Source organism: Myotis brandtii, unplaced genomic scaffold, assembly GCF_000412655.1.
Source record: "Myotis brandtii unplaced genomic scaffold, ASM41265v1 scaffold923, whole genome shotgun sequence".
NCBI classification, from domain to species: Eukaryota; Metazoa; Chordata; class Mammalia; order Chiroptera; family Vespertilionidae; genus Myotis; species Myotis brandtii.
Genome location: NW_005371804.1, coordinates 1,392,417 through 1,402,183, shown reverse-complemented (window position 1 = coordinate 1,402,183; position 9,767 = coordinate 1,392,417). Strand labels below are relative to the sequence as shown.

Below are 9,767 nucleotides of genomic sequence, written 5' to 3'. Positions count from 1 at the left end.
AGACAGGCACAGAGCTGATTCTTAACAGAGAGGAGAGGAGTAGCAGCGCATGCTGACCCCCATCTGCACAGCAGGGAGTGCCTGTTGTGTAAATAACAAACCAGGCCTCCCCGGAGGAGAACGGAGCCGGCTCAGGGGTGTCGTTTTCTCCCTCCTTCTTAAGTGACCAGCTTCGTTTTAACGATGCTTGACCTTCGCACCAGTCCTTTCCCCTTTCCGATGGCACAGGGTGAGGGCTGGTGTCTGTGTCATCCCCAAGCCTGGCTCCGTGCTAGGCCGCAGGGAGGGGCTGGCCGGCCTGGGCCAGGCAGGGAACCTACAGAGGTCCTGCCAAAGTGGGGGAGCAGCTCACAGCCCTGCCCGGGGGCCCCACAAAGCTGGCAGGGCCCTCTGTGGACGTCTTGCTTTCCATGAACTGGCTGTGTCTGTGAGCAGAGCGCTAAGGAAGCAAGTCAGGCTGCACTCGGTTCTGTTTTGTAGTGATGTCATGGTTCACTCCCAATCCGTGCTTCACTTGTTTCTTAGGCCAGTGGGTCTTCCTCACTCCTGAGCCTGTTAAACACCAAACTCTTGACCACTCTCCCCCCGCCCCCCCTTGGCTGCTGCATCATAAATGGGGAACCCCAGGAGGTCAGGGTGGTCCTTGCTGCCTCTCTCCTCCACATCCAGTCAGTCATGGAGTCTGAAGGATTCGCCCCGGCCTGGGCCTCGAGCAGGTGTCCGCCCCTCTGTGAGGCCCCCATGAGCCTCGCTGCCCTTTCCCCGCTTGGGTCAGGGGCCACCTTTATAAAGTCTCTCCGAGGCCCCTGCGCCTCCTCTTCACAGTACCCCGCTTTTCAGCTACGCTTCTTGATCTGGTGTAACTTCCCATCTTCTCCCCTGGAAGGTGAACCTGGTGAAGGCAGGGACGGGCTCTGTTTATCATCAATTCTAATACAGAGGAGGTGCTCAGTAATTACTTGTCAGTAAGTGACTTTTAATTAGATCCGGATTAACATTCAAGGAAATGCTGGGCTTGTTTAAGTGGGTGATTCCAGACTAGTGGTTTATTTTAAATTTGGCTGAAAACACATTGACTTGGTCTGTACCGGCGGTTCTCAGACTTGGCACCGTTGGCACTGTGTCTGGGGGGCTGTCGTGTGCCTTGCAGGGTGTGGAGCAGCATCCCTGGCCTGCACCCACTGGATGCCAGGAGCAGCCCCCATTCTGACAACCAGAGGTCTCCAGAGAGTGCCCGTTGTCCCCTGGGGGCGAGGTCGTCCCTAGGTGAGCGTCACTGGTCTGCACACAGGGATCCTTTCCCAGACCCCACCATGCAGGCCCCACTGTACTCACATGGGGCTCGGCCCCCAGTGGACAGGTGGGTGGGTAGAGGGGCTGAGCTCCTGCCAGCCCCCGGGGCCTGAATGGGAGTGTCCCCAGTGAGCGCTGAGTGCAGGCTGAGCTTGGGTGCTGCAGCCTTTGGTAAACAGTGTAATCCTGGCCCCTCCTTGCTGGCCGCCTCCTCCCTGGGCAGTGTTTTCATAACTGTCGGGGACGCCTGGGAGCGTGTTGTGTCCCAAAGGGGAGGAAGATCAATAGGAAACGGACTCTCCGGCAGGACCCTGTAGTAGGCCAGGGAGTGGGAGCGGGTGCAGGTGGCGGGCAGGTGCATCCAAGCTCTGGAAGACCCTGTGGTGGGAACTAGCCGGTTTTGGGTTAGGCGCAGGGCTGCTTGTATTGGAGTCTGCATTCTGGGGGTGGGGGGTCCTCCGCTCGGAGACTTTAGTCTAAAATGCTAACACCAACCAAGGCCCTGGGATCTAGTCTGCAAATCCACAGGCTGCTCCAGGAAGTGACCTTAGACCCGGGGTTGCACACCTTCTTGAAGGGCTAAAGAGTAAATATTTCAGGCTGTGTAGGCTGGAGGGTCTGTGTTGCAACTACTCGTCTCTGCCTGGAGTGTGAATGCAGCCGCAGCCACAGGAATGGGTGAGACTGTCTTCCAGGAAGACGGGCAGGCTGTGGACAACTGTTTGGCAGATTCTCAAAAGGCTAAACATAGAACTATCACATGACCCAACAGTTCACTCCTAGATGTATATCCCAAGTGAAAGCAGGCACTGGAACAGATACTGTGCACCACGCATTCCCAGCAGCATTAGTCACTATGGCCCAGGGGTGGGGAACCTTCTCCTGCCAGGGGCCAGGTGGGTATTTATAGCATCATTCCCAGGCCATACAAAATTACCAACCTAAAAATAAGCCTGCTGTGTTTGGTCAAACATTTAATTAACTCACCCTCAATGCCTTGGCAGGGCCAGACCAAATGATTTCACAGGCCTCATACGGCCCACGGGCCTGATGTTCCCCATCCCTGCAATAGCCAAAAGGTGGAAACAACACAGGTGTCCATCAGTAGGTGAGTGGATAAACGCGATGTGGTGTGTTCCTGCGATGGAATATCATACAGCCTTGGAATATCATACAGCATGTCCCACAACACAGATGGACCTCAATTGAAAGCATTGTGATTAGTGAAACAGGCCCAGTTACTGAAATACTATAAGATTCCACTTCTGTGAGGCCCCGAGAGTAGGCGAACTCCTAGAGCCAGAAAGTAGGGAAGTGGTTGGTGGGGTGGGTGCTGGGAGAAAAGTGTTACATTGAATGGGTGCAAATTTCTTTTGGGGATAATGCAAACGTTTTGCTGTAGATAGTGGTGATAGTTGTACAACATTGCTGCTGTATGTAATGCCTTTGAATTGTACACATATGAATGGTTAAAATGACACAGAGTATATTATGTATATTTTACTATAGATTTAAAAATGGTTGACAAAAAGTGGTTCTCAGGCAGCATTCTGCAGCCCCTGCATTAGACGAATGTGCCATTGATTTAAGTTTGGGGTTGGATTTAGACATAACTGGGCCACCTACATTGTTGGCCTTAACAAAAAAAGAGGTGGGTTAGATTCTTCATGTGGATAATTTGTTACAACTTTCAGTGGAACCTCAACTTCTCCCTCATCCAACAGAAGGGATTCCCAGCATCTACCTCCTCCCCTGGTCCCTGAGCGGGATTTGGCTCCGTGCTGCCTGTGGCTTTTCAGATAATAACCGGGTGTGCTTGGATAGCTGTGGGACTGAAGATCGTGGGCAGCCCAGAATTCAATTGCGCCACATTAAAGTGAGCCACTGGGTGTGTTTTAGTAATTTTGTCAGCTCTGTGGACCGGCTTATCTCTTTGGCCGTGGTGCTTTGTGTTGTGGCCAGGTGACCAGTGTGCGTTGCTCATGCCGTTGACCCTTTGCAGGGAGCGCTTGGAGCTTTTGGAAGAAGCGAAGAAGATGGAGATGGCCAAGTTCCGGTACATCCTGCCTGTGTACGGCATTTGCCGCGACCCCGTTGGCCTGGTCATGGAGTTCATGGAGACGGGCTCCCTGGAGAAGCTGCTGGCCTCCGAGCCGTTGCCGTGGGACCTGCGCTTCCGCATCATCCATGAGACGGCGGTGGGCATGAACTTCCTGCACTGCATGTCCCCACCGCTGCTGCACCTGGACCTCAAGCCCGCAAACATCCTGCTGGACGCGCACTACCACGTCAAGGTAGGGCCTCCCGTGGGTCCTGGGGGGGTGGGGCGGTGAGTGCCGCAAGAGCGCAGGGGAACTCGGGGTTCAGGGGAACCTTCGGGCAGTGTGGACAAGGGTGGACGAGGATGTGGTCCTCATGGAAGAGAGCTTGAGCAGAGAGGCCTCTCAAGCCTGAGGATGTCTGGAATCCCCTTGTCTTGTCATGGTTGGTGTGAGTGGACTCTGAACGCAGGTCACACCCCCAAATCCTGGAACCTGGCTCTAAATTCTGCGCACCCCGGCAAAAGATCATGGATTTGCGGATCTGGTCTTAGTGGATGTCCTAGGAAATGGCCTGAGAGATCAGGCGGGGGGTTGGCCATCTTGGTGTGAGACATAGTTTCGGGCTGTACCCCTCGCTGGTTACAGGGGCTGGCAGAGGGGATGTGGGGTGCTCTGAGATGGAGGTGCAGTCCTGGCATGGGGCTCTGATGGGGCTCATTCTGTTCCAGTGATGTGAGGCCTGTGAGGGCTGCTCTTTCTTATTCTGTTTCTGATAAGTTTATAAAACAAAAGTATGAAGAAGAACAGAACTAAAACGCAGATGCCAGCCACCTGGAGTTGGTAGTCAGGTGCGTTGTCAGGTTGGTGTGTCTGTGAATGTGTCTCTGGTAGGCCTTCGTGTGCTGGGTTCTTCTTGGTTTTTCCCCACATGGGGGTGCTCACCTTCTCGGGGGCCCTTTCCCTTCATCCCGCATGAGGGAGAAGGATTCCATCCACACTGGCCTGAGTCCTCTGGTTCACGCTGGGGCCAGGTGAAGGGACTCGCCTGTGTGCTCTGACACTTGGCTGATCTGCTGCACTCGCAGGACCCCTGCTTGCTGGCCTGAGGAGGAGGGACCCCATTTCAGTCCTGCCCTGCCCCTGGATCCCTCATCTTTCTCACCTGTGACAGGTCAGTGGCACTGGGTGGCCCACACACAAGGCCGCTCCCTGTGCCAGTCTACATAGCAGGCACCTCTCCTGGCTGAGCCAGCCTGAGGCCGTGGGGAAATGCTGTTTTCACTTTGCACACTAATTACAAGTTGTCCCTTAAATAGGTGTCGCTCGTAACAAGGTTTTAGCTGAGGATGGAAGCTGTCCTGTCCTGTTTCCTTGTGGTCAGTGGCGCTGCCTGCACATACAGACATGACAGTTCTCACCAGCGTGTGCGATCCCGTGGGGGCCAGTGCAGATGAAACCTTAGCTCACAAACTTGAGTGCAGACAGGAAAGGGAAGGTGGTGACAGGCCCCCCACTGTGTGCCAGAGGCACTGCCTGCAGGAGCTGCCTCGATGGTCAAAGCGGGGGACCGAGTGGGCGGTGGCCCCCAGCTCCGGCTGAGCTGAGGCTCAGAGGGTTAAATCATGGCCAGGCTCACCCAGCATGGGGTGGGGGCCGAGTCTTCATAGAGCACTAGATTTTCCTGCTGTCAGCAGTGGGGTGCAGGCAGAAGAGCCTTTAGGTGGAGGAAGCAGCCCAGGAAAAATCGGAAATGCTGGGTTTTGGGGGAACAGGAGGAGTAGGGGAGTTGGGGAGGCCTTTCCCTCACCCAGCGTTAATGACTGCTGCGTGGTGTTGTGAGAGAGGCTGCTGGGAACATGCTTTTCTGAGGGCTGGCGGGTGGGCACCAGGCACTCGGACAGATGTGTCTGCAGCAGGTGCCTTTGAGGTAGCCCCAGCGTCACAGGCCCTAACTGGCCTGGCTGGGCTTTCATATCAACCCATTCCCTTCCCACTCTCCTAACAGTCGTGTGGAATGTGTGGGCATCCCTAGACAGCCCCAGTGACACCTTCCTTCCGAGTGCCCTCCCCAGGAGCACAGTCCTCCTCTCCGGCTGTCCCCTGGCGGTGGGGTCATGCCTCCCTGTTGTTGTGAGGGGTCAGTGACAAATGCTTGGCCAGTGGAGGTGCTCATGAGGGTTGGTGTCCTTGGTGTTGGCATTTTGGGGGCCAGGAGATAGTCATCTTCCCACATCTGGGCTGTTGACATATATCTAGGGAGGGTCCCCACGCCAGGTCTACGGCAGGCACCTCATACTGGCTCGGTAAGGAGCTGAGTGTGGTGTCTGCTCTCCGACACCGTGGCCTTGGTGTCCTTGTAGGTCATTTCTGCACTGGCTCTCGCGGGGCCTGTGTGAACTTCCCTCTCTCTCCTTATAAGCACCTGCCAGTTTAATAGGTGAGTGAGGATTCCTTAAAGAGTGGGGCCTTATTAAGGAGCCTAGGATGGCTGAGCCACGAGTGGGGAGGAGCCTGCATGGACCTGTCTCCGTGACAGGGAGCGAGGTGTCGCTGCTGCTTCCACGCCCAGGGCACCCCGAAAGGCCCGAGTGGCAGCTTTTCTGTGACTCCTGCTTAATCAGGCACATTAGTCACCTTGCACAGCCCCAAACAAACAGAAAATGTACTTACATAACTCGCATCTTGCATTCTCAGAAATCGCTAATAGGGTGTGGGAGGGCATGGGGCCTTGTTTGAGGTTCTAAGTCATTGATTGGCCAATTGGGCACTTTGCAGTCGGTGGTAATTTGAAGCAATAAACCTTTATTCTAGAATCCTGAAATGAGATAAGGTGTCAGCCTGCCCTTGGGCCCTGAAGGCGACCTTTTGTCCACAGATAGGGTGATCCGAGCAGGAGATCTCACGGCCGCCATCTGCTTTGCAAAGTGTATTAGAGACAATATTCAATTAATACTTGATAGTAATATTAATGTACTAAATATTAAAATGCTGTCTTTAATGTGTGAGTAGTAGACCCATTTCAAGCTGAAGATGAAATAACTGTTTAAAATCTCAGACTCACCTGTGCCCCAGTTTGCCTAGACAAGACTATATTCCGGGAGATTGCGAGGGCCCTGGTCCCCTTGATCTACAGGGGCCTTTTTCTCTCAGGCAGCACAGCCCTGGCCATGCCCTGAATTGGTCCGGTCCCATTCCCAGGGATGGCCCCAGTACTGCTGTTGAGGAAGCAGGGGGTGGGTGGGGGAGCACAGGCCAGGCAGGCCCTGCAGGGCAGATGGGAAAGGGCTGGAGGGGAGGAGGAGAACTCTGCAGGCGGAGGGTCAATGGCCATCAGGGAATTTTGATTTCTGAGTCTGCATTTTGATGTCAGAGCTTTTAACATAGAATTTATGCTAATTTTCCTTCACCGAGTACATTTAAAGCTGGTGGCTATGTCGGAAAGTGGCAGAAATGAAGGGAAAAGGCTGCCCATGAGGTGGGGCGGTGGGTGCCAAGATGCCGGCATGGCCGTGAGCTGCTTTATGGATCTGCAGGGTTGGGGTGGTGGGTTCATTCTGGGGAACTGGCGCTTTCCTTTCCAGAGTGGGGAGTTTCTTGAAGGCTAGGGAACGGACAGCTGCCAGGGGCCCAGAAGTGCCCAGGCTGGCTTCCCTGGTGGACCCATGCCTGGCACAGCCTGGCCACAGAAGCCGGGGCGGGTCCACTCTGGCAGGCTTTCTTCCCATCACCTCCCTGCAGAGGTGGTTAGAGGCCCCTGAAGGATTGGGCCGCCAGTCCTGGCTTCTCCCTGCCTTCAGCGGTGATGATGACATCGGGACATTGGCTCACCCGTGAGCTGGCACAGTGAGCCCAGAGTTAAGTCCTGGCTCAGCCCCAGTTCCTGTCGCTCCACAGGAGTGTTTGAGGAGGAGCCTAGAGCTGATTGGGAGGCTTAAGGAATCCATAAGCCTCGAAGGAGAATATAAAGGGGCTGTTTTCCATGTGGATTCTGAGCCCCTTAATGCCAGCGCCTGTGGCCTAGTCCCACACACAGCGCTTCTGTGGCTTCCAAGGATGTGGGGGCGTGTGGGGGGGGGCGGGCCTGAGGGGCAGCGAGGATCCCCCTATGAGTCTGTGTGGCTTTCACTTCCTCCAGTGGGGGGTCTGGGAGCTGTCAGGACACCTTTGTGCAAAGGAGATGAGGAGGTGGAGGTGGGCTGAGTGGCTGGGCTCCAGGCGCCCCTCCAGGCTGGTAGCCCCTGGGACGGAGGAGATGTGTTTCCACCCTTGATTTGGGTGCCATGTTTAGTGGAGGAGTCAGCAAGTGTCTGTTGATCAGAGAACGTTCCAGGTGGAGGACGAGGTTGTGTGGTGTGTGTTTTGCTGGCTTTAAAGGGCTTCTGAAGGTGCAGTTCCCTTTAAAGAGCCTGCTGCCACTTGCCCGCCTGCCCAGCTGGCCCGGTTGCGGAACTGGATTGCTGAGCACCAACCTGGTCAGCCTCGCTTTCATGTGTCGTCTGAAAACCCGGAAACGCTAAGCGTTGCCTTTTGCCCTCATGCCAACGTGGGCTGTGGACAGAGGCAGGTGACAGTTCTGGTTTCTTGCTCCCGGTGAATTCCTTCCTTAAAGCGTCACTTCCCCCATCCATCAGCTCCTAATGCCTTCAGACTGGTCTTCCTAAGCCTCCGTGCTCGCCTGCCCGCCTGCCCCGGGAGACGGGTCATGGCTCGCTCTCGGGTGTCGGGGACCCGTACCGTCAGACATGGCGGGATGTTGACCAGGCCTCTGAAGTGGTAGCCGCAGTGCGGTGCCCGGCACAGCGCCCCGGCGCCTGCTGAGCCGCCTCTGCCCGCTCTGTTGCAGATTTCTGACTTTGGGCTGGCCAAGTGCAACGGGCTGTCCCACTCACACGACCTCAGCATGGACGGCCTGTTCGGGACCATCGCCTACCTGCCTCCAGAGCGTATCCGAGAGAAGAGCCGGCTCTTTGACACCAAGCACGACGTGTACAGGTGTGTACAGCTGTGCAGCCCGCAGGGTCTCTCTACCCCAATTCTTCATGCTCTGAAGGGCAGTTTTCCCAGACTCTTTGCCACCATCAGATACGAGGTTCAGTCTAAATGAAAGGGTTTGGGGTTGTTAGCCGGTGGGTATAGGCTGCCCCAGGTATACAGACTCTCCTAGGAACACAGGATGTGCCTGTTGCTGGCCATGGGTGGAGGATGTGAATGGTTGGTGCCATTAGGGCCAGTTACATAACAGACTGACGACTTCCGCACTGTAAACTGGCTTTAAACCGCGGGTCGTGTATCTTGTCTGTGGAAAGAAGCTGCTGCTTTAAGTGTCTGTGATTCAGGCTCTCCTACGCCCCGTCCCCTGGGGCCCAGCAGCCTGTACCTCCTGTCGTCACTTACCTTCGACAGGAGCACAGACAGCCGCAGCCTGTTTGTAGGTGAGCGTCAGTGCGTTGTGCACTAGAGCAGCGATTTTCAGCCTTTCTCCTCCCATGGCACAGACACTCATTACTAGAATTCTGCGGCACACCAAAAAATAGATTTTTTTGCCAATCTGACAAAAAATAGGTATAATTTTGATTCATTCACACCGAATGGCTATTGTTGCATTGGCTGTTGTTATTTCTTAATTTGACCATCAAAGGAAGAAGAGGTCAGTGTCCCTGACCAAATAGGCAGGCACTGCATGTTTTAAACATTCTTGTGCACACAGGTCCCGAGTCGTTCGGGCCTTCCTTTTCCAAATTGTAAAGGTCCTGATGACCAAGATTCTGGGAGGAGAAAAGAGGGAGGGAGGCTGCACGCAGGCCCTTAAGCCCCTCATTGTGGCTGTTGTCTGACGCAAGGGGACTGTGGCCCTGAGCCCCGGAGGGAGCACGGAGCTTTCCCTTTTGTCCCTGTCCCTGCCTGAGTCCTGGCGGACTGGTTTGACAATAAAACCATTGTGCGTGTGCTGAGTAGGCTTGGAGCTGCAGGCTGCTGGCGAATGGCACTGGGGTGCTTGTCACAGCTTGCAGGGTTCAGGGGAATCCGATTATTTATGTTGGAGCGGAGAGTTTAAAAGCCTGAATGCATAAATTTTCATTAATATTCAATGGAGACTTCTTGTCAACAGCTGCTGTCAACTCAGGGCAGGGTGGGGCTCAGTGTTTGGACTCCTGTTTTTTTTATATTTTACTAGAGGCCTGGTGCATGAAATTCGGGATCCCTGTGGGATTGGGCCTAAACTGGCAGTCAGACATCCCTCTCACAGTACGGGACCGCTGGCTCCTAACCGCTCGCCTGCCTGTCTGCCTCATCACCCCTAACCACTCTGCCTGCCTGCCTCATTGCCCCTAACCACTCACCTGCCTGCCTGATGGCCCCAACCACTCACCTGCCTGCCTCATCGCCCCTAACTGCTTGCCTGCCTGCCTACCTGGTCACCCCTAACCACTC

At 55.0% G+C, this 9,767-nt stretch overlaps 1 protein-coding gene across 1 annotated transcript in view; it reads left to right on the top strand.

Annotated features, from left to right (window-relative positions):
• Positions 1-1,335: 1,335 nt before the first annotated feature.
• RIPK4 (receptor-interacting serine-threonine kinase 4) overlaps positions 1,336-9,767 on the top strand; it is a 17,678-nt gene continuing 9,246 nt past the window's right edge. The window contains exons 1-4 of the mRNA XM_005885732.2: positions 1,336-1,360; positions 3,058-3,169; positions 3,296-3,587; positions 8,179-8,327. Coding sequence (XP_005885794.2) covers positions 1,336-1,360; positions 3,058-3,169; positions 3,296-3,587; positions 8,179-8,327 — 578 coding nt within the window. The remainder of the gene's footprint in view (positions 1,361-3,057; positions 3,170-3,295; positions 3,588-8,178; positions 8,328-9,767) is intronic.